Below are 25,251 nucleotides of genomic sequence, written 5' to 3'. Positions count from 1 at the left end.
TATTTCTTGACAATATTATGACAATGTCAAATAATACGAGTATGACAAATTTGATTTGTAGAATTGTTTTCGATATAAACGTTAATACAAAAGGCTCCTGCATATAGCAAGGTAGGCATAGGGAACCTGGGAACTTAATATTAAAAAACTCCATTGATTTTGGCCGAACTCCACTTTCCGCTGAATTCTAGAGGCATTGCGAGTTGAGTGACGGAACTTACGCGGAACATTTCCTCAAGTGAAAATCGAATCCACAACCTATCGCGTTGTATTGGTCATGTAAGTCTTGCATGACGAATTAAAATACTTTCCTGTCATGTAATATCTTCATAATTGTGTATACATTGAAAAACCACAGTCACTTTAAAGCATTATTATTGTGACAAGCGTATTTCTAAAATACCAGTTATATAATGGAAGTATTGGAGTATTAATATTGTTTTTCCGTTCTCCGCTTTCCGCCTATTGTGAAATATTGCATAACTGTCGTATGGGGAACGGAGTGTCTAATCACAAGGGTCCCTCTGTCTATGCCTATGCAACAGGTTGCATAGATGACACGACACGACAGGTCGTGGTTACTTTGTTTGCTGTGCTCTTAAGGATCAGAGTATTTGATCATAATTTTTGATTAATACATCCACGCGATCTCTAGATAAATGTTCTTGACAGACGGACAAGTGATCCTAAAGGTGTTCAGTTTTTTTTGTTTTACGATAGGGAACTCTAAAATATTTATTAATCAACTCTATTTCTATTTTATGGTCGAGTAATTTGTAGAAGCGACGATCGTGGGTCCGATTGCCACTCGGGGGAACGAATTATTTTTATTAACTCAATAAATGGTAACATTAACATACACGAGGTAGAGTTCCTTCACAGAACATGTAACGTTTTAAAAATTGACAGATGCCTAGGGTACAACATCTTACCTCTAGATTCCCTCTGCCTTTCCTCAGGATAAAGAAAAAAAGGTTCCCTCCTTGCTATATGAGGGATACATCATAAATCTACCATAACACACCATCTCAAAAAACTAATTTTACTTAACGTATCAAATGCCTAAAAATTAAATCACTTATTACCAAAATCATTAATTAACAGGCAAAGCAACGCCAAAAACATATACTCCATACAAACACAAATAATAAATAGATAATACACAAACCTAAAGCTATACAAAATTACAAACTCAGTGCAGTGTTTTATATGAAGTGGCGCGGACGTGCGCACGCGCAGTTACAATGAAGTCTATATGGATTTTTCTAATTTTTACGCTTGCTGCTAGTGGTAAGGAGTTCGATTCTTTTAGTGCTTTTATTTATATATAAAAAGAGTAATTAATAACTAAGTGTTTTTTGAAGTGTTTAAGTATAGAGAGTAATGAGTAAATTATTTGCGTTGATCGTTAATGTTTATATTTAGATTTTATATGGATATGTTATGTTTATAATAATGTATAATATAATTAATGACTGACTGCCAGTGTTATTTATTAAGGAAAGGTTTAAATTTTGCATAATAAAAGTGTCATGCCTAATCTAACCTCAAAAGTGATAAAAAATGTTTACAGTTTCGTATTATGGCCATATATTTTTCGTGGAATAGGCTTAATGGCATATCTTTCTTTTTTGCTTACTTATATTTATTTTATATTTAAAGCGATTATTGCCTATTTTAGATGTGATTGCTATTCAATAGAATATTTCGCCATTAACAATGTCAATTGTGCAAAAAGGCTCACTTTACAGGAAAGTCGGTTAAAATTTAAAATGATTTTTTTTATATATACGGCAGTATTTAGAAAAATACACCTTTAATATTCAAGCTCTGAAGATTTTCACACTTATATGTATATATATGTAGTATCAAAGCTTTTCTCACATTCGAACAAGTAAATAAGAAATAAATAAGAATATGAATTCCAGCATAGAAAGTCTTTAAAATATGAAAAAATTAAGAATAGAATGTTGTTCCACCTTATTCAGCGTACATTGAAGAATGTGAAAAACTCGCCCCAACGGACACAATGACACAGTGACTGACTATAAATATAATGGTTATAGGTTCGATAGCCACTCGGGGAAATTATTCAATTATTTTAATTTCTCCGCTCCGCGTGATGGAAACGGAATATTTTAAAACAAGCTTCCCTTTGTTTATATATTTGGAACTCTCCTGTAAAGTGGAAAAAAGATTTAAGATGCTATTTTATAACTAAAATATATGTCCATTAAAGTCTAACAATTGAGTTTTGTTTAATAATATTTATTACAAGTATAACTATTTTTAAAATAAGTATATAAAAAACTCTATATTGGATTAGAACTCGCAACAATCGTGATGATAACGACTCTATTACGACAAAATGTTGTAACTGTAATAAAAGTTTAATAACAAATTCGCTGTGACAAATAGATACTTGCATAATTACTCAAAAGTCATGTTTTATACATAAAAACGGTAACATATATTACAATATATAAATTGTTATTGTTTCTAATTCCAGCGTTATATTAGAATATACAATAGAATAATAGCTTAGTGATAATAGTAACCGAGAAACAGATGTACGAGTATACTATGTCACTCCGTTCTTCAGTTTTCGCCTATTTTAGAGATGTATGAATGGGTTGCGGAACTCAACGCTGTTCTTCAATTTTTTTTTAATTGCATGGGTAGTGAAAAAAACATATGTAGTTTAAACCCCAAACATACGCTTTTATTTGCTGTACCAAAATCAAAAATAAATAAAACATTATTCTCTGTGTGCTTCATTAGAGCCTTAGGTAGGCCATCTTTATAGTTTATTTTAACATAATTATAGGTAATATATTGACATAAAAAGTCAAGATAAATAAAAAAAATCCTAAAAGTCAAAACTTATAGGCCGCGCTTTGCGTCGTTACTAGGAAAACGAAAATATTAAATATTTCATTTTCTCGAGTGGGAATCGAACCTACAACTCTCATTTCATATTAACATAAATTCTATTACATGATAAAAGAATAAAATGTACATTAGTAGGCACAAACAGAGCATTCATGTATTACAATTACTTCTAAGAAACAAGATAAATATTGCTTGAAATTATTGAGTAATAAAATGAATCATTCATTAATACAGTCTTGACTATTCATATAAATTACCAAAACCAAAATATTATAATTACTTATTGAATATTATAAAAGCTTCTATAAATTAATTTATTGATTATTTATTTATTTATTAAAATTGATTATTTTTATTCTTTTAATTATTAGGTATCTCTAAATGTAGCCTAGATAGATCACCAGACAAGCTCGACGATTATGGGTAAACCCATTCAACAATAATTCATTATTTTCTTTCTCATTTAAGTTAATGTCATTTCCCCGTCCTGGTAGGAAGAGCCTGGTGTTAAGTTTTGCTATTCAACACGCAATTTTTTGATTTGACTTTATATTTACGGGCGTTTGCACTAGTTATATGACAAATACAAATCTAAGTTTGTATTATTTAAATAGGGATTTCGTAGATAAATCTAAACCAATAACATTTAATTGTCGGATTTCCCAAAATTCGTTCCAAATTTCATCACTTTAGGTCTACGGGAAGTATCCTATAGGATTTGAAATTCATACAAAATGCAGGAAATCTTTTACGTTGACGTAGAAGCTTTTCCTTACTCCAAGGAAACGTAGACCTATTTACTATCTATTCATTTCAACTTGATGATCTGAGTGATATCGAGATAAGTCGTCTTGACAGATGGACAACGTGGTTCCTATAAGGGTTCCTCGATCCTAAAATTAATATTAATTAAATAGTTTTTTTTACTGTTGTGTGTGTCTGTGACATAATTAGCTTTTAAATAAGACAAAAATATGGAGTAATCTATGTCTAAGTTGAAAGATACTAAGTTGAAAGATATAAAAGCCAATTCATGAAAACAAAGATAAGAATAATCTTTAGCATTAAAGAAACTCATCTAAATTTAGTCCATAGTCAGTCAATTAAATAAAAAAATCAAAGAAAACAACTTTAAAAATATAAAATTTAAGTATCAAAATGGCTTGATATTTTTCAAAATGTGTTAAAATACTTTCAATTCTTATTACAAAATTAAATAAGGATCAAAATTGTGTGAAATGATTTTTACGTGTTGTCATTATGTTAACCTTGGCTTCGATGATCGGCTGATGTCTGAAATATGAAAACAAAATAGAATCGAAATCAAAGTAAAAATATTTATTCGAATAAGCATTATTACAAGAATTTTTAAATAAGTCAGTAATTTAAAATTCAAATGTCAGTATTGTCAGTCAAGAAAGCGCTAAAGGTGTATTTACCTATTAAAATATAGAAACTGAAACATTACTTTCGTAATATTGTTCTCTATTTTACACATAATGCACAGATAAATATAACCTATTAATATATAGAACAGGAGGACAACCCTCTCATACCTCATGCGCGCACACACACACACGCACACACATACGCGCACACACGCACGCGCTCACAAACATACATACACACACTCAGAGGTATACGGCCCCCTTATTTGTTTTCTGTTATATATTAACTATTCTTTAAGCTCAAATGTATCAAACGGAGAAGCAAGTCATTCCCAACACAAGTATCCTTGATTACTTACTGGGAAGTCTCAGCGACTCAACTTGTTAAAAAACTATGAGAATAAAGCTATTTTTATTATTTATTTGCTATTTTAAATCCGTTGAATATTTTATAAGACCTAAACCCACGCTAGAGAATTAAAAGCTAAAGCTATAGCAAATTAATTTTTATACTTCTTTCGAAATAGTTGTTTTTAAAATAGTCAACCCGTCGCGGCGCAATACGACAGCGTCTGACTGGAACGGTGACGGTTGTCGCTTCGATTCCTATTCACGAGAATGATTATGCTTAAACTATTTTCAGAGCGCGGCGTTAAGTTGCGCCGTTTAACACATAAGGTCTCGAAAATTGGGCAAAATGTATGTGTCAAAAATATTGAAACTGTCAAAAAAATATATAAAAAAAAATAGTGCGTGTCCGACATTTACAATATCATAACTGACCTTGCTTTTAAAATGTAAACATTATCAATGTTATTTTTAGTTCAACCTTAATTTAAGTTGCAGTATGTCTTTTATATAAGGCTGTCGTGGCGCAGGGCACAAGCGAGCGATTGTAACCTCGATCGTCGAGTCGAGTCGTGAGTTCGATTCCCACTCCGGGAAATTGAAATATGTGAATTTAAAACGCCACGTCAGCCTCATGAGAATTACTAATGAATATTAATTATCATTTATTTTAATTTTATTTTATTTTATAATCATTAACTTGAACTAACAATGTTCGCGTGAACTAATAATAGTCTAACACTGTTTCACTGTATCACAATGACGTCTAGTATTTATACAAAGTTGTATTAACATAATATATATTATATATTATTTTATATTATGGGATAAACCCAATTTGTTGTATTAGAGATAAGAAAGAGTTAGTAACCTTATTCTCTTAATATAACTCATATTATCTTTTAACTATGTAATGAAGAATTAAATAAACATTTAATTTTATTTAATTCTTCATTAATTACCTCAAAAAATTAAATGTAACTATATAAATGTACCTATATACGTCAAAGTCCACGCAGTAAAGTTGCAGGCGACGACTAGTTTTATTGTTTAATATACAAGTAAATTGGTTATCAGATATGGTCACGATAAAAATAAATGGCACTTCTTTGTTTGCCAACTGCGTCAGTACTTTCTCCGAATTTAATCTACAAGTAGATATTTGTTTCATCTTTGTATTTTCCGCATTGTATATAATAAAAGAAAAACACTCTGTTCTCCACATTTTAAAGACATTTTGTGTGTCTAGCTGAAATAATTAATAAATTTATATAAAAATTATCTTTAATATTCTTATTAAACTTTTAATTTAAGTATTTTTTAACTTCACTCTTCTTCCTGCAGCACTAAGTTGAGCTGTGATGTTGACCGGCGGAACTTAACGCCACAATGTCTACCTTATGAAAATATTTGTTTTGTGTGTTTACAGCGTAAACGCTGTAGCTCTCAAACAGTAGGTTAGGACATTCCGTTCTCCAAAATATAATAATTATTATATTTCTTAGAGTAAAACATCTAAAAGAAACTATTTATAATTGACAATACAATGATGAGAGTAAAAAGACAGCGTGACAATATATTTATTTACACGAGTACCGAGTCATGTTACGAGTAACATACCTATTTCATACACATTGTGACACATTAACAGGAATGCTTGCATTTATTCTAAGCAAAATAAGAAAAAGTTTATATTTTATTTTTTAGCATCAGTGTGATGCGGAATCCCTCATATAGCGGAGGAGGCAGAGAAAAGTTACACTCCGCTTTTCACTTACAGCCCAATTTTCGTGGCATTGGCGTGTTGAGTGGTGGAATTCAACGCAACGCTGTTGTGTTACCAAACCGGGGTCGAACTGTTGAACCGGGTTACCAAATCGAACCCATAAACGTCGAGCTTACTGACACTGTGATTCAAATTGTAGTTTTCGGGACCTGAACTTGTTTTCACTGGAACAGTTAAGACTGTAAATTCGAGAAAATTAATTCGTGTCATTTCTCCACCCTGGCGAGACAAGGCGCGGGGTTGAGTTACTCCACTCAACACGAATAAATCTTTCATTTCCGCGAATCGGGATCGAACCCACAACCCACACACTAGTACCAGAGCGCCATGACTTGTCTCAATACTAATCTAGTAAAACTAAATATTTTGAAAAATAGGTATAAACGTTTCGTATTTCGATATGACATTCAATAGTTTTCTTATCTATTTTTAATGACTTAATTTTATAGTTATATTAGATTAGATTTAAATATATACTTGATTATACTACTTTTGTAGATAATTCTTCTTCTTAATGTTGGTTTCTTGTTTCAGCAACAAGTGCAAACAGTGACGAAGATGAGTGGTACGATGACTTTTGGTATGACGATGACACTGACAAACTTCCTCAGGAAAATATCAAAGATAAGTCTACACCAGCTGCTTCGGATGAAAATGATAGCACTAGTCAAGAGGAACTATTAGATTGGTTAAACAGGTTGACTACTGGCGCTGAAGCCGAGACTACTAAAACAAATTTTGATGAATATCAATTTGAAGATAACAGATCTGAAGTAAGTGAAGATAATTTAGAAAACATCAAAAGTACAATTTTAGATCGTGCGGAAGATAATGACATTACTAAAACAACTTCTAATAGCGAAAATAAATCTCAAACTAGTAAATTAAGTACAAGTGATGCAGATATAAATACAAGTAAGCCCAAAGAAGCCACAAAATTATCTACACAGATATTTAGCGATGAAAATATATTCGAAATGACAAGAGATATATTAAATGAGGATACAGATAATGATTTTAGTGATATAAAGCCTGCAGTTGAAAAGCAGTTTAATGGTATGGAAGAAATTGTCGAGGAAACTAATAAAATAGTTTACAATGATAAATCGGAATCTATCGATGATGAGCCTAGTACTGAGTTTAATAATGATAAAGAAAAAGATGATGAACCACAATCGAGAAAGACTACAGTCAGTGCTGAATCACGAGAAATATCTGAAGAAGATCCAGTCGATAAAGCTTTTACTGATTTAATGTCTGATTTAGATAAATTACAAGAGACGTGGGACAAACTACAAGATTCTAAAGATGAGAGTGAAAATGATTTCAAAATAGGTGAAGATGCTAAGAATGAGAAATTTTCATCGCTAGAAGATGACGATTATGAAGAAGTAATTGATTCAAATCTTGATGAACTGTTTAAAAATAATGAAACTGACGAAAACTTTGATGAATCAGATGAAGAAGATGTTGACAATGAGGTTGAAGAAGTAGAATCAACAACTACGAAAACAAATCAACCCATTCAATATCTGAACGATGCATTAATGGCTAGTGAACCAGAAAATAAGGATACTACTGTGGACGAGAAGGTGACAAGTGAATCCCTTAACATGTCAAGTGACGAGCCAGAACAAGAACCAGTGCTAATATCAACGACAAGTAAACCTAATGATGATCTATCGAGCGCGGAAGTTGACAAATTAATGGAAGATTTCACCGCCAAAAATCTAAATTTAATGCAAATATCTGCTAATGACGTAAGAAACGCTCAGCAAGTTAGACTTTCAGTTGAAACTCCAGTTGAATTTACATCACCACTTTACCCTCAACCGTATCCCACCAATCAGATCGTGGACTGGATGTTCACTGGTAACGGGATGGGCATCGAGTTAAATATAACAGATTTCGCAATTAATAGTCATGTGGGTGATTACGTTCTTGTAAAACCGGGTAAGAATTATTATTAATTTATTATTTATTTTCACTAACTCTTTTTCCAAGCAGGAAAGACAGAAAGAACTTAGTTTCAAGATACTCCATTCCCTGTTTCCCACCCAATTTTTTAAAAACTTGAATGGTAAAGTTACATCGCGCTTTGTCTAACAGAATAGGATTGAAATATACATATATATATTGTGGGAACCGAGTAGCCAACTATGACGTTGGGCTTAAGAAGAACGGTCTGAACTTTTAATATTAAAAATCAGTATAAAGTTTTCGGCAAACAATTTTACTAACTCTATAATTTCATATCAATTCGGCGGAAAATTGGAAACAAAATGTGTCTCAATGAGGACGGAGTGTCTCAACCCTAGATTTCTGGGTTCCTTCTGCCTACCCTGCGGAGTGCAGCAGCAGTTTTTCCTTTTCAGTTGTTGCATTTTATATATTGTAACAATTAATAATCAATCAATCAATGAAAACAATAGTTTGAACTGATACGAGTGAAACCAACGTATTAATGCAAAGAATGATTTAACTAACTAATGTATATTTTTAAGTTCTAAAGACTAAAAAAACAACAATTTTCATCGTCATCGTTTCGTAATAACGGTCAGTGAACGGTTTTCGAAAGAAGCGGGTTCGACTCCCACTAAGTTCTTTTTTTCATATTACATTCTCCAACTACATTAAAATAATTAACTTAAATTTCAACTTTATAAGTTCAGTACTTTATAACTTTATAAGTTCGTCTGCGGGTTGTCTGTCAGTCAATCAGTAACAGAAGAGTTTAATTAATTTAAGTTAATTATTATAAGTATATCGATTTTATAGGTGGCGTAGATGAATCAGGATCTACTGGTCTACTATTTTCATACAGGCTACGTTCTGTAAGACGCTACCGGTTCCTTGATGTCGACCAAATGTTTATTCGGTTTGAAGCAAAAGTGGGAATGCAGTTCTTGACAGGATTCAAAATGAGTGCTCGGATGATTAGTAAGTTATAATTAACATTGAGACTGCATGTCAAATTTCTGTTGATATTTTTATGATGTAGTTGTATTTTAAATTCTAATTTATAGTTGTAATTCTCTATAATATGTAAGTCGTCGATGAAATGATATTCGCATATTATAATTTTGATCTTCATTATAGTTCCAAGACCGGGTGCCCAAGAGCCGGAACCGGAACCGGAAGCGCTAAAGCCCGAGCCCACTGCGAACATCACTTTGAATCTTGGCGGTATTACCTTGGAAAGCTTCATACAATCAGAGGAGCAGTTCCGTCAGGTCATTGCTGATATGGCCACTATGTACATTAACAGTAATAATATCAATCCTGGACTTAACACTACGTAAGTTGATTTTTTATTGGCTTCACTATCGCGTTCACAGCCAGACACTGAGCTATTGCACCTCTAACGATAATATAAAAACTTTATTAATTTTTAATCAGCTGCTTGCTGTATCCCGTACACAGCAGGATAGGCAGAGGGAACTTAGTGTTAATACACTCCGTTCCACACTTTCTGCCGAATTTAAGTAGATTTAAAATCATAATTCCTTTATAATATACTGTGAAATATTTTCATTTTCTCACTCGGTAAGCAGATAAAACGCAGCGTTAAAATCCGCTACTCAATACACAATAACTCGAACTATATTCCCTCTGTCCATCCTCCTCTATGCAGAAAAAAAAGAATAATATGTCACTAACGTCTCATTAAATAAGCAGTTAAAATTATAATTCAAACTGAGAACTACAAAGTATTCTAGTAACTTCTGTGATATACTACTATACCATATTTATAACATACATAAGGATAACAATCACTTCATACAACAAACAGTAATTATGCATTAGTACACTCATTTCATATCTGAGGTTATCACTCGTTAATACACTTCTAGACTCAACATAATATTGAATTTGAATTAATTCAATTAATGTAAGAGAATGGAATAAAAATATTGAAATATATTCAATTTTTTGAAGTTTTTTTAAATAATTAATATTTAAAAAAAAAAAAGGTATAAATAAGCATAAGCATAAGCCTATAAATTCTTTTTTAATTATAATAACATTGTGGAACAGCTTTACAGCATCTGTCGTAAAACCCGACGGTTGTGGGTTCGTTACTTGGGTTAATGAATTATTATCATTACCTCTTTCTCGTAACAACATATATCACTGCTTTGAATTTCACTATTCAATGAAAGTAAGGAACGAAATGTTTTAACACTAGGTTCGCTCTGCCTACCTTGCTATATGCAATATACAACGTAAAGCTAAAAATACAATTGAATGTCATAAATTTTATCATTAACCATGAAGATTCCTCTCAAAGTGGGTAATGCCATTACGTATGTGTTTACCCATTGCGTTTGAAGCCATGTGAACATCATAAAAGCTATACAAGTTACATCAGTGCGCCAAAACAACAACAGCACACAATGCGCCCCACTTTACATGACTGTGTTTACGTCACTGGGCTGTGACCTATTAAAACTATTTTGGGAATCACTTCATATATCAAATATAGCTACGTTTACATATTTATAAAGATTTTATTAAGTTTAACTAAGAAATAAACTTTTTATATGTCTTTTTAATTAAAATAATAAAATTCAGTTCATATTTTTCGACTCGGTGTATAAAGTTGGTAATGCGCCTGCGCGCACAGCGGACTTGCGCGTCTCAAACGTCATGTCTATTTTAGTAGCAAGCTTACGTGCGGGCCAAGCTTACAGTGCCACGCTTCTAAATTCATATACACGGTCGTAAAATAAACAGTTAACCACAAAAAACACGCTTAAACCAACCACAAAAATTGGCTAAATTGAGGAAAAAATGGCAAATTCACAAATTATCAATAATAGCACCTAAATGAGATAAGCATAAGTGTTAAAATGCAGCAATGCGCCAAAAGATCGATGTCAGTATTCCCTGATGCCAAAATTTACAAAATTTAGTGTCAAATATATATCATGGAGCCCCTCATAGATAGGAACAACTTTGCCGTAAGTGCGATGGTCACTGTGGCGATGCAAATATTGTTTTTTACGATCGCATCGCTATCACAGAGCGACAAAGTCACAGATTTTACAGGTGGTGCCAATTTTATCATAATAGCATTATTAACATTCTTCCTCGGCCAAGGTGGTAGTACTTTGAAAAGCTATGACAGCAGACAACTAATGGTAACGGCGTTTGTGTGCGTATGGGGCGTGAGGCTCTCCGGGTATCTGATCTATAGGATCTATCATATCGGAAGAGATAAACAGTTTGAAGATCGTAAAAGCAACACGTTAAGATTTGCTGTATTCTACACATTCCAAGCGGTTTGGGTGTATGTAGTCAGTTTACCAGTCATAATTATCAATTCACCTCATCATTCGTATCCAAAAGCACCAAAAACTATGACAACATTGGATTCTGCAGGCGCTGGAGTTTTTGTCATTGGATTGTTAATAGAAACGTATGCCGATTTACAAAAGTTTGCCTTTCGCCAAGAGCCAGCAAACCAAGGCAGATGGTGCAACGACGGCCTTTGGGGCCTGTCGAGGCATCCAAATTATTTTGGCGAGGTCGTTCTTTGGTGGGGCATATTTATTATATCGCTAAACATTATCGAAGGTATCGAATTTATCGCCGTATTATCACCTTTATTCACGACCGCTATTATATTGTTCTTATCTGGTATACCGCTGCTCGAGCGGTCGGCGGACGAAAAATACAGAGATAACCCAGATTATTTATATTACAAAGCGTCCACGTCACCCTTTATTCCGATACCGCCCGCTATTTACGTGGAAGTACCAAGATTTCTGAAATGTATGATGTGTTGTGAATTCCCTATTTACGATTCGACTAGAGATGACTTCCCCGCCCCAACCATCGTCACTGAGACCACTAGTATATCGATGGTGCAGTCTCAAACATAGCTAACAAACGCCGCGCGCGATTACGCCGCGGCCAAGGAAACTAACAACCCGAAGAGCCAAACTAACCAAAACTTGTGATACACGGCCGAGGAGAAGCCTCAAAAAAAATTGCCAAATTCATTGCCACTAAAACAAAACAATACTTTAGATATGAATCGTTATAATATTTATATGGAAAATTTGAAACGTAGTAAAAAAGTCGCATTAGGACTTATTGAGGAGACGAAAGATATTATACAAGGGGTCGAGAGTCCAGTTACAAATATTAGGTTAAGATCACCGAATGATGTAGAATTAAGTGCACCTAGTACTAGTAAGCAAGATAAAAAGCCGACAGAGTATGTGAAGTACGGCAAAATTACGTTCAACACTACGGCAATATTACATCACTATCCGCAGATGCAAAATCAATCCAAGAATCGCACTGATAATTGCATCGAGCGGACAGTTACTAAAACCGATTTAAACCTACCATTGAAAGAGAAAGATAATAATAACGAAATTAAAACTGAAACTGAAACAAAATACAAATCAAATGCAAAACATAATGAGAATAATAACGAAACAGTTAAATCTAACTGCGTTAAAAGTGAGACTTTAAAGAAGCCAGTAAAATTTGCTGAAGAGAAACTTGTATGAAATATAGCCTTATTTTCATTAATAATGAAGCACTGGCTTGGACCCGTTAGAGTGAAAACATACATATCGAAATACAAAAATTGTAAATAATAATATAAAAGACTGGATAATCTGGAAACAAATTTTAATTGTTACTCGAGGCTAGAATAGTTATTATTAATGAGAATAATTGTTGTAGTGGAAGATCGATATACTCTTATAGTAAATATGATATTATATATTATAGATGAATAGCCGAATCCGTCTCAAATAGAATAATTCTTCCTACTAATATAAAATGTAAATACAAATGTAGCTAAAAGGACTTAACTGCTTAGTACACTGGTGAGTAGTTTTTTTTCTTTAAATTTCTTGTAGTTCAAAAGTTCATCAAAAGTGGAAGAACTTTTGATCTATTCAGAAACATTACGTTAAATTCTAAAAAAAAATATAAACTAAGAGTGAGTGGTTAGAGAAGCAGGGGGCTTGTTTGACCTTAGAGAAGACAGTATCGATGATACTGGAGGAAGGTGACTAAAAAAGCATGAGAACCTCCCGCAGGACGTGTATGAAGAGATTGACGAAAGTAAACGAGACGGAAGAGATATGCAGAGCGTAACCTTGGACGCTCTGTTTTCTTTACCCTGCTAGAGATAAAGCGTGAAGCTAAGAAGTTCAAAGAGTCGGGTCAGGGTCACTTGTATTTGGATCGCAAGTCCCAGGCAATGCTCAGAGCTTCTCTCGTGTTGCGTCTTGAATGCGCCAAAATAGCGTGCGCTTTAATGGTATTATTATATAACAACACTAGAATTGCCCTTAGCGGAACACATTATATAGGGATGTAGTAAAAATGGGTGAATCTGCTTTATGTCTTTTCCCGCATACAGCAGACATTAGTGTTAACCTACTCTACTATTTCCTTCTTTCCGAACAATTTTCGAGACAATAAGTGTTCATTAAAGAAAATAAACCAAAATCCTGGATTTTAAATAAAATATCTTTAAAACATCTTTAAGATGTCTTCAATATGTGTAAATATATTTTATCTTCTAGCGATTGCGTCAAAATAGCAAATAAAAAAACAATTCATATATTCTATTTATGAAATATTGAATATTTTTCAACACACAATGCCTCCAGAATTCTGTGGAAAGTGGGGAACGGAACTTAACGAAAATAGAGTGTCTTAACACTAGGTTCCCAGGTTCCCTCTGCTTACCCCGCGCCGTATGTGCGGGATACGGCGTCATGTTTAAAAAAATCTATTCAACGATAGCTCGATAGATCAATAGACTTTATGAGAACTTAAAGCTAAATTGACTTTGGCATCTACTTAATTGATTGTATGAGACTTCAATTACTGTTGCATTTATGTAAGTGCATTTGAGCTTTCTTTTGAAGTATACCGCTTAAAAAAAAACATTTTAGCTTCTTTTTATGTTTTTTAACATTTTATATACGAGGGTTTTTTAGGAGGATAGGCGGCATCTTAATGCTTTTCAAAATTATGTTGGTGTAAATAAAATATATTTTATTTAAAAAATATCATATTTTATTTAAAAAATCAAATCCATTTTTGGACAATTTTTCAGCCTAATTTACAAGACATTGTTTGTTGAAAGACGGAATCCAACGCCGTAAATAAATATTTAAAAGAATTATAAAACTAACGCCGTAATATTTAAAAATATCATAAAACTAATGTATTTCTCAACGTCACACTGTATCCACATCAGGGTAGGCAGAGGGAACCTAGGGTTAGGTCACACCGTTCTTATAATCAGGATTTATAAGCTAATTTCAAGAGGACATAAGATAGTAAGAGGAGTAGTTTAGTTACACTAAAGCTAAGTAAGTACGAATAGCGAAAAGCGACCTCTTGTTAAATATAGCATTAATTGTTACGTTCCTGGCTATAAATGCTAGTTACAATTGGTAACAATCATAAGTTTAGAAATATTTTTCTAACACATATCCGGTAGTGGGTTTTAATTTCAATACAATAAAAGTGTTTGTTTGGTTGAATGTGCTAATCTCAAAAATTATTCCTAAGATGGATCGAAGTTGTGGGTTCGATTTCCAATCGAGGAAATGAAATATTTGATATTTTTATTTCTTCGTATGGGTAACGATGCAAAGCGCGGCATTGAGTTCCGCTACTCAACACGCAATACCTCAAGAATTCGGTAGAGAATTGGGAGCGATGTGTCATAATAGGAAACGGAGTGTCCTAACACTAGGTTCCCAGGTGGGGAAACAGCAATAGTAGTATTATTACAGCTTTGTTCTTCCAGAACTTAATGCAGCGCCTTGTCTTGTTTCTTTTCCATTTCATTGCCTCGAGTTAAATTCTAACAACTGTTCTACAATCAGGTTTTTGTTAACTCTGCAACAAATGGAATTTTAACATAATCAGCTTGTACTCGTATCCTGTAGATAACCATCAGGTGACATATGTACATCCTTCTACCGGAAGTTTTATGAATAGATTGTTATACGAATGTACCTAGCACACGGCAGACATTGTTTCTGACTTTACAAATGTATATATTTTGTAATATTAAAAAAATAAATACATAGTTGAGGTCGTCGTGGCGCTGCACATCGTTAGACAGCTAACACGACGGTTCTGGATTCGATTGTTCTATAAGTTTTAATTTAAAATTCTCCAGATTAAATAAACACAAGATTTTTTCAAAAATGCATAAAAAACGTAGTCTCGGAACCGCCCCTCTTAGGCGGTCGCCTGCCCTGAGGCATCGGTTCCAGTATATTATTTTTTTAACCGTTTTCTAAAAATATTCATCTATTCTTAGTGTGAAATGACATTTAAAAAAAGGTTAAAAACAAAAGTACTAGCTACTAACATTTTAAGACTTTAATTTAGTCAACTGCCTCGATCTTGGCACTAATCCAATCTTCCTACCAAGCTGTTATCTGTGGGAAATTACAGTTAAAACTTTGACACTAAAATTGGCACAATATTTAACTTGAAGAACTGCTTTATTTTTTCCTTTGAAATCGTTAATTTGGTTCTACTTTAAACTTGTACATCAATAGAGTATACTAGAATAAAAAAAAATCTTACCGCGTCATATTTGTGAATTAAGTGACGCAACTTAACACCGCGCTTGGTCTACCAGAGCTGTTTATTATTCTCTAGAGCAGAGAACGAGTTCCCCACCGTAGGTGTTTATATGAGCTATAAATTATAATAGTGATATTATTCTCGTTATCATGACGCATTTAGTAAATGTCTAAGTATTAGCTATATAACATATTTTCCTGTTCCCTGATCGGGTCGTCATTTAATATATCGTTGTCGTCATCGACACCTTGCGTGTTAAGTGGCGTGAGACAACACCTCGCTTTATCGACTTACCAAAGCGAGCAAACGAAAATAACTCCTTACCTCGAATGAGAATTGAGCCCGCAACCGTTGACATCCTTATGCTGCATTTTGCTGCACATTGCACCACGATGACCAAATGTTATAATTTACCACTAAATTTATTACCGTACCTGAATAAATTATGCGTGTTGTGGGGGACAAATACACGGAATATAGACCTTTTGAGATAATGTTTTGATATAATTATCTAGCGCTTTTGTTAATATATTTTAAAAATAACACATATATACCTGAAACGGGATTAAACTTTAATTGTGACTTATTTGGAGTACATGTTTAATATAGATGAAAGCTTAAAAACCTTAGCAAGAGAAGGTTAGTAGGACCGTAGAAGGCGACTACTGCAAGGCTTAGGAATGGGACTTACTTTTTAACTAAAATAAAATATACATTTACTAACCATTCCATTCCAGGTTAGAAACAACACAAATTACAAGCAGAGCACTTTGCTTCCACAACTGGCCTAAATTCGAGCGATGTGTAGAAGTCAGGTTCGCTGTTCCTCTCGTCTATGAAAATGTTACCGAAGAGAACGCGAGATTGAATGGGAAGGACTTGAAAGATATGTGGGAGACATATTCAGTTCAAGATCCGTTCGCATCGAGGCTCAGGATGTTGGGGATTACGGTAAGTCATAAAAATCTATTATCTTGTATATAGCTTAGTAGACAGAGGCCTAGAAGGCCTAGTACTAGGACACTCCGTTCCCTATTTTGTGATCAATTTTTGCGAAATTGGATGTCGAGTGGCGGATCTCAACGCCGCGTATTACGAAATGCTCAATTTTGAAAAATTACTTCAAAAACAACATATATGCTCTCTTAAAACATGAACAATAGTCTATGGTGTATAGAAGTCTACTTACTAAAAAAAACATAGGTGGAACTAAAGTAGGCAAAGAATTGTTCCGCGATGTCTCTAGCTTTTCACTTTTGATTTTGCTTCTTTTGTTTTGTTTCTTTTTTGTATAAGGAGGTCTTTCTTTTTTGTGTATTGAAGTTGTATTGTAAGTAGTACTAAGTTTTTTTTAATTTTAATTTAAAGTTTTCCGATTTTCATATTAAATTTTATAGCTCTTGTGTATTATAATGAAACTAATTAATCTTTTTAATCCATTAATTGAAATTTTCAAATATCGTATAGGCATTTTAGTAAATATTTAAAAAAAAATACATATGTAATTACAAATATAATAAAATTATGAATTAATTACAAAATAAATATTATAAATATAATTAAATTCAGATAAATATTTTCTTATCGTTTCAAAGCAAAACAATTTATTTGTTTCTAAGTATTTAGTTCAATATTTAATATTTAAATTTTAATTAATAATTGGATATAAAAATACAGATTAAACTTATAATAATACAATTCAAATATAATTTCAGGAATACCAAGTGCCCAACGACCGTGGCGTGTTGACAGTGTGGTTGGTGATAGCTGGTGGAGTGGTGTTATCGATGGCGGTGCTCGCCTTCGCGATTTGGAGGTTCAGCTGCATTGCCAATTATACCAGGTAAATAAAATATATGATTATATAATGTTCTTTAGGATATCATGGGCATGGCCATCATGCGGACAGTATGTGATTGCGATGGTAGTGAGTCCGAACCAAGCACATACTCCAAAACACTCGAAGAGTTTTATTTACTTTTTTTTATTAATGTAGAATTTTTTTAACGAAGCGGGATTTAAACCCACGCCTTTTGGAAACCGTCCAAGTTTCATTTACATTATTTTCATATTTTCGCTGTGGTAAGTCAAGGTGCAGCGTTAAGCTGTGCCACTCAACACACAAAGTCTAGAAATCGGTTGAAACAACTTAGTTATGATGCTGCAGTGAAAATCCTATGGGAAAAGGAAATCTGACTTCAGGTTTACTAAAACAAAAGACATTATGTTAAAAAAAATATACATGAACACGATTAGGACGTTCACCTTATGATAAGAAATACGTGTATGACAAATATACAATCATCATAAATATAAAAAATACTCTAAGTCAAGTAAACCGGAATACAGCGTAAAACAAAAAGAACAACTTCACGATTTTTACTTTTCCAATCAGTGTGGTATTCCATTAGAAAAGAAAACTATATTCTGAAAATTTTAAATTTTAACCTGCATTTTGAAAGGTTTTCAAGCATTTTATATACATTTTCTACAGCAGTATAATAAATTCTTTACATATCCACTTACTATGATAGTCATGTCATGTAAAGTTATTTAATCGTATAAACGTGGTGTTATCGAGTGTTATCACTGCGCTCGCTGTTTACTCCATTTTATCTATTTGAATCATTTTCTTTATATCAATATACGTTTGCGTGAATTATGTATGTTTGTACAACTTTATACCTTGCCAATATTAATATAATTTTAATTCTCATAAATGTGATTCCTCACGGGGAAGAGAAGAACGGTGTGTTTTAAATTATCAAGTTTAGCAGTTGTGAAGAATCATATATCAATATAGAAATATTTGTCGTTTCCAGACAGGATGGAGAGCTATGCCCTACAGAGGGTCCTCAGGTTTTTACGTGACTTTCTTCCTTTTTCTTGAAAGTCCATTTCACTTGTCTTAATTTATTTCCATTTACGATAATCTTACATTCCTTCATATCTTTTAATTACCAGACCTTTGGCCGTAAAGTTAAATTCGATATATATAAGAATTTCTCGTAGACTAACTAAATATATATTTAATTACATTAAAAAATCATTTATTAATATGTAAATTATTTTAAATTTTACAGAATGCCATCACTCAGCGATACAGACAGTGTGAACGAGAAACGTAATTTAGATTTGTATCCGACACCACATCAAACACTACCGCCGCTCTACACTGAAACCGATTACAAGTGGGCCGATGCTAAATACGATGAATCTACTAAAGGTAATAAAATAAATGATAATAAAAATAACTTCACAAATATAATATATAAAAATAACTTCACAAGTATGAAATATTTAATATTTTCATTTCCTCGCTCTGGTAACGAGATAAAGCGCGGCGTTGAGTGCCGCCACTCAACACACAGTGCCTCCGGAATTCAGTCAAAAAACATAATAAGTAAGTTTTTTTTCTTTGAAATGTAGTTAGAAATTTTATCTGTAAACAGAATAGTTATTAGTTTGGGACCCATTCTTGAGGAAAAACAAGATTATCTTTTAACTAAAATGCCGCACACACATGCAGTGAAGAAATAAAAAAATATTTTCGTCTTCTCTTAATCATAATATCCAAAAGTCCCAATTTTTTATAATCCAAAATTGCTTAGTTCATTAAAATATTTTTTTTAGGTCATACCGTCTTTTTAGGGAGTACCTAAAAGCATAGGATTCGTAAAGTTCAAAGTTGAAAATATAAAGTTGGCATTAGGCCAATGTGCTAACACGTCAACTTGCAATAGTTATATTTCCCCTTTATGGACTGCTCTTTGTTCAACACACAAAGTGAAATTACAACAGTCAAGGAAGTAAATTTTAGACAGTTCTTGGCAATGATCCCATTTGCCTTAACCTAAAGAACATTCTACAAATATATTTCTACCACATATAAAATAGATAGTTAAAATTTTCACTTTATGGACAAATATTTTGCTATTGTTGGCATTTGATCTGCTATTTATTATTACTGCTTTACGTTGCATATTCAGTGACGGGTAAGCAGTGAGAACCTAGTGTTAAAACAGTCCATTCCATAATTTTTTCTGGTAATTAAGTGTAGAAACTCAACTTTTGTGGCGGAATGGGCTTTGTTTTTTTATCAGAGCGACGTAATTAAATAATTCCTTTCTTGTGATAATAGCTCTGCCGCGACCTTTGTTGGTTCAATTCCGACTCGGTAGTGAATTATTTTCAAAATACAAAGAGTGTCTCAAAAATTGGGCAGAACTTGAGGAACAGCGTGACTTCTAATCGTCGATAGATCTTCGAACACTATGTTCCAAAAGCAGCAAAGAAATAGCTATTTTGTTTGCTTATATAATATGTGTATTTTCTACTCTCTTTCAGTGGACGTAGGTGGCTACTCCAACAAAAGCTATATGCACACTGATTTCTACAACTTCGATTCGGATGAAGAAGTGTTGCCTGCCCGTGATAGGTATGTATTACCATGGTAATCATTCGCTAAATTATTATCTAATGTTTCTAACTTATGCTCTATTTACTATATGTTTTTTAATCTTCTTATTATCAATGATTATCTAGGTAATCTAATATATTGTATGTAAGTAATATTTTTTTAACCTTCTAACTTCTCATAAACTACTTCTAATCATTAAAATCGTAATTTCTATTTCATATCACAATATTACTAATGCTCTGCTTAAGCTGATAACTGTATGACGATCACTCAGTTTTATCACATTGAGTATAATATGAATGCTCAATGAATGCTTTTCTGAGTATACATATGCTCAGTGCTTTAATAATTAATCATTTTCAGGTACACAACTGACGTGTAGCCGATTTTTTTTATTGTAAATAATTGGTATGCATTTCTAACATTTATTTCTAATCTTTATTTATCTATCTTTATTTTTTATTATCTTAACCATATAATTTTAACAAATAGCTAAAAATATTTTACTTCTCTTAATCGTATTTAATAGTATAATATATTGGTCAAAGGCCTAATGCTCGAGAATTCAGCGAGAAGTGGGTTCGCCGAATTCCGCCGTGTTGGAACTCTGAGCCAAAAAAATTGCAAATTGCAATTGTATAATAGATTTATTTGTATAAATTGCAAATTGCAATTGTATAATAGATTTTTTAAACAATTTCAGAAGTTCCGGTGTAAGTCCGCGCGACATTTACAATGTGTAGGCGCCAGACACGCGTAGAAATAATACATATATTCTAGTTAGAGGCTTAAATAATTATATTAATGTGATTTTTAACCACTTGTTATGTTTTCTAAATGCTTTATTATTTATTTTTGTTATTTTATTTCATTTTATTTTTTTTATTAATTACAGTAAATTAGTTTCAAATAAAATTTAAATTTTTGAAATAAATAATAAAGCAGATGGAAATTTAATAAAAAAATATTACCACATAAGTAAAAAATTAGACGTATATTATATTATACTTATATAGTAATAACTAGACGGTATAATTAATATACCAATTGTTGTGATTTTAATGAATAAATTTTAATCTATGTTATAAATTATACATATTATAATTTTTATTTTAAATTCATCTATACATTATATTATATTGGTAATAAATGGTCGTATTTTTATTTTTTTACATTCTCTTTTATTTTTTCCTTTTTTCTTTATGTTTTTTATTTATTAAATAAAAAAAATAATAATTTGAAGTTATAAGAATATTAAAATAAGATATTTTTCATTACAAATTTAAACTTTAAATTTAAAACAATTTACTTTGGGAATTTACAAAAAGGTTGTGATTTTTTTTCATTTTAAAACTCTGTCTCTATTGTTATAAATATAAAAAAAAATGTTAGTAATTAAAAAAATACTAGGAAATAATATTTGATCTTTTATTCAAAATATCACATTGCTTCTATAAAATGTACTTAAAATAAATTGACTCTTATAACATTTAATAAAAATATAACGAATTCTAAATTTCTCTTATACATTTATATTCTATACACAAAAAGATTTTTTATGAAGTATTTTTATTTTTTCTTTTATTTTTTTGCTGCCAGACCATCACTATTAAAAATAGTTTTAAGGATAGTATACTAAAGAAAAATATGTACTATTTAAATCTATTTTATGTAATTAAAAATGGTAAAATAATATTTTTCTTTATTACAAGCTATTGTATTGCAACGCTTTGACTTACACGCTAATAATATTTACAAATTATAACTAAATAATATTTAACAAATACAATATTTATAATGGTTAAAATGTAAAAAAAGTAAAACTATATAAACAAATACTATATTAATAAACATTCCAATATCGAAATAAAAGGACTATTTTCGTTGTTACATTGAAACATGAAAATTTTAAATATGTAGATATTTCATAGCAAATTTATAGTAACTATTTATTTATAATTGTATATCGTATAAAAAAATCTAATAATATATATACAAAAAAATATAATTACTAATGACATTGAATGTGAGAAAAATTTAGCCAATATTAAAAAGCATAAAATATTATCATAAATATTAAAATTTAAATTTAAAAAATAACTTACACATATATATCTCATTTTTGCCTGTTTTGTATATTTACGTTTGACATTTTTTTATTTTATTTAATTCAAAATGTTGCCAGTTATTGTTTTTTATATACAAATAGAAGTGTAGAAAAATAAATTATCTTCAATAAATAAAAATATAATATGCTTTAAAATATAAATTCAAATCGTTATAAATAGACACCTAAGGAGTAGTATGATGGCTAGAAACTAACAAGTATTATTAAAGTTATAATAAAAATGGATAAAATTTTCAATAACCTTATAAAATTTATTAAATATATTTTGTAATGTTTCTTAATCTATTGTTATATTGCAGATTTTGATCTAAAGATATTACAATACATTAATAATTTATTGTAAATCAAATGATCACCCACAATTCGTTCTTAGTTCAGTAGCTACATCTGTGTGTTGTCTATTATTCACTCTGGAACGAAAGAGTTTTAAAAATATAGATTGGCACAACCGTAACGCACTAGAACAAAGTCAGACTGTAAAATTGATAGTTGTAGGTTTGATTTCCACCCTGGAGAAAGAGCAGAGTTTGTTTTTATAGAGAGCGGAGAACGCAGTGTCTCTTCACTGGTTCTCTTTTCCTACTTTTCAGAAGTAAAACTACAAATAATTTTTAATCTGTGTTTCCTATTATTTATGACACCAGTACTTTATATAATTATTTAATGTATTTTTAAAAACAAAATACAATTTTATATACGTCACAAAATCTGCAATATGTCATGTTAGAGCCAGTGCAAGTGCGAAAGATTTTTACATATTAAAATTTGCGTAAATCGCTTTAACTATTATAGACAATAGAAAATTATAGTTGAGTACACACATACACACATAGCCCTATTTACAATATTACATTTACTATAATATTTAATAAGTACAAATTTTTGTTCGTGGATATATTTTGACGTAAATAAGTAAAAGTCCTTGTTTACGTCAAAATATAATATATAAAAATTATATAAAAATAAAAATATTTTTTTTGTAGCTTCAAGCTGTATCCTGCACATAGCAGGGTGGGCAGAGCGTTAGACACTCCGTCCCCATTAAGATACTTCTGTTCCCCACTTTCCGCCGATTTTTTTTTAAATTGGAACCCAATGTTCTAAAAATATTAATTACTCGGAGAATACAAATATAATTATAAATTTATCTAATCGGAGGTTCAAGTCCTGGTGGAATATTTTTAGATCTAAAATTAATATCTTCTTTGTCTGGTTAAATTTCAAGTGCTGGCTATCGCTATTAAATAATGTAAGAAGCCGTCGTAGTGCAAGGGAATACTAGGGTCCTCCTGGCTTCCCTGTTATATTGCGGGATACAGCGTGATGCTTTTTTTAGTAAATATGTTCAAAAACAGGAGCGAAGTGAGGAGTGGAGTGACGGAACACTAGGTTCTCTCAGCTCATCGTGCATTACATTCATAGCTAATATTAATAGAAACTGCCACTAATATAGAGTCTTTTATATATGTACATAGATAATGTGTTTATAGTCCATTATGTGAATATTGTATGTTTATTGTTAAATTTAATAACGGAATCCTTCTAAGTGATTAATTGACTTAATAATTATTAAGTTAAAATATTTTTTTTGTTCATTTATTTCATTCAGGAAAAAGAAAGATCATCGCCAAAGCAATTATAATATTTAATATATTACAAAATGACTATTTATATATTTTTTAATATAAAGTAAAAATAAATAAAAGGTTTCTTACGTTAAAAAATTATTCACTTAAAAGGATTCTAAATATTATTATCATTAATATTGTATACGGATTTATTCATTTCTTATTTTGTGTGTGCGTAATAAAGTATATATTATTGTATGTCTAAAGTTTCCATTGTTTTATTTTAACACTAATTATCACCCGAAACTTCGCTTGTTTTTTGAATTTAATAAGAGGTTCGTAGCAGTCGTGGGAAAAGAACCAGCAAGATCCCCATTTTCCCTTGTCCGTGAAAATTTCTGTCATTCACTCAGATTTATTTATTGAAACAAATATTTCGAAACGCCATATATCAAGAATTCAATTCAATTCAACACATATTTGTTGTTAGTGTTTATTGAAAGGACAACAAATAATAACATAACACTTATGTACAAATACAATATGTTATTCTAGAAGACCTCTCTCCGTTTTACACCGAGTCTAAAAGTATTTCTCGAATTTTCAACCCTTCGTACTTACTATAAACTAATTTAAAAAGAAATCTTTTAATTGAACAAGGAGGTCGATTATTTTTTTATAATAAAATTATTGATAATCTCAAAACTAAGTAATATAAATACATTAGTATCTTTATTAGATAGTTCGAAAAAATCGAAATATCAATAATATTTATGTAAATATTATATTTTTTGTTATAAAGTCTAAATTTTATGTAAATGACTTGAGTCAACATTTAGTATTAGTGACATTGTAGTGTTAGGAAACTAACAAATACACGAGGTTATACTAAAAAAATTTTGAAAAATGTTTGAATCTTTTAATGGATTTTTTTATATTTTTTTATATCAAACTATACAGGGGTGTGAATTAAGGAATATAGGTTCCATCGCTAAAGCAGAAAAATAATTATCATTATTGCCATTTCTTAAAAAGAAGGAAAAAACAACAAAACAACAAACAAAAAGCAACGCACAGTGTTCGTTTCCGCCACTCAACACGCAATGTCTTGAATATTGGGCGGCAGA

The 25,251-nt window shown here is 31.4% G+C and overlaps 3 protein-coding genes across 4 annotated transcripts; all 3 read left to right on the top strand.

Annotated features, from left to right (window-relative positions):
* Positions 1–1,137: 1,137 nt before the first annotated feature.
* On the top strand, positions 1,138–21,600 carry LOC146535330 (uncharacterized). Of its 2 annotated transcripts, XM_085191127.1 has the most exons (10): positions 1,138–1,290; positions 6,949–8,367; positions 9,193–9,354; positions 9,514–9,712; positions 16,746–16,959; positions 17,724–17,851; positions 19,092–19,234; positions 20,356–20,446; positions 20,792–20,836; positions 21,132–21,600. In XM_085191127.1, the coding sequence occupies exons 1-9, from the start codon at positions 1,245–1,247 to the stop codon at positions 20,808–20,810; spliced, it is 2,421 nt and encodes an 806-aa protein (XP_085047253.1). In that variant the 5' UTR covers positions 1,138–1,244; the 3' UTR covers positions 20,811–20,836; positions 21,132–21,600. The 2 variants fall into 2 exon arrangements, with proteins under 2 accessions (XP_085047253.1, XP_085047252.1); XM_085191126.1 differs by lacking the exon at positions 20,792–20,836.
* LOC146535332 (uncharacterized) lies at positions 10,937–12,359 on the top strand. Its single transcript, XM_085191128.1, has one exon. It carries the CDS (start codon positions 11,346–11,348, stop codon positions 12,300–12,302), a length of 957 nt encoding a protein of 318 aa, XP_085047254.1. The 5' UTR covers positions 10,937–11,345; the 3' UTR covers positions 12,303–12,359.
* Positions 12,449–13,270, top strand: LOC146535331 (uncharacterized). Its single transcript, XM_085191129.1, has one exon. The coding sequence runs from the start codon at positions 12,453–12,455 to the stop codon at positions 12,939–12,941; it is 489 nt and encodes a 162-aa protein (XP_085047255.1). The 5' UTR covers positions 12,449–12,452; the 3' UTR covers positions 12,942–13,270.
* Positions 21,601–25,251: the final 3,651 nt, after the last annotated feature.

This window comes from Heliconius melpomene, chromosome 10 (genome assembly GCF_056956725.1).
Source record: "Heliconius melpomene rosina isolate 202511_hmr_F chromosome 10, ASM5695672v1, whole genome shotgun sequence".
Lineage (NCBI taxonomy): Eukaryota > Metazoa > Arthropoda > Insecta > Lepidoptera > Nymphalidae > Heliconius > Heliconius melpomene.
Note: the sequence above shows the minus strand (reverse complement) of the source record. Positions and strands in the feature narration are given on the sequence as shown.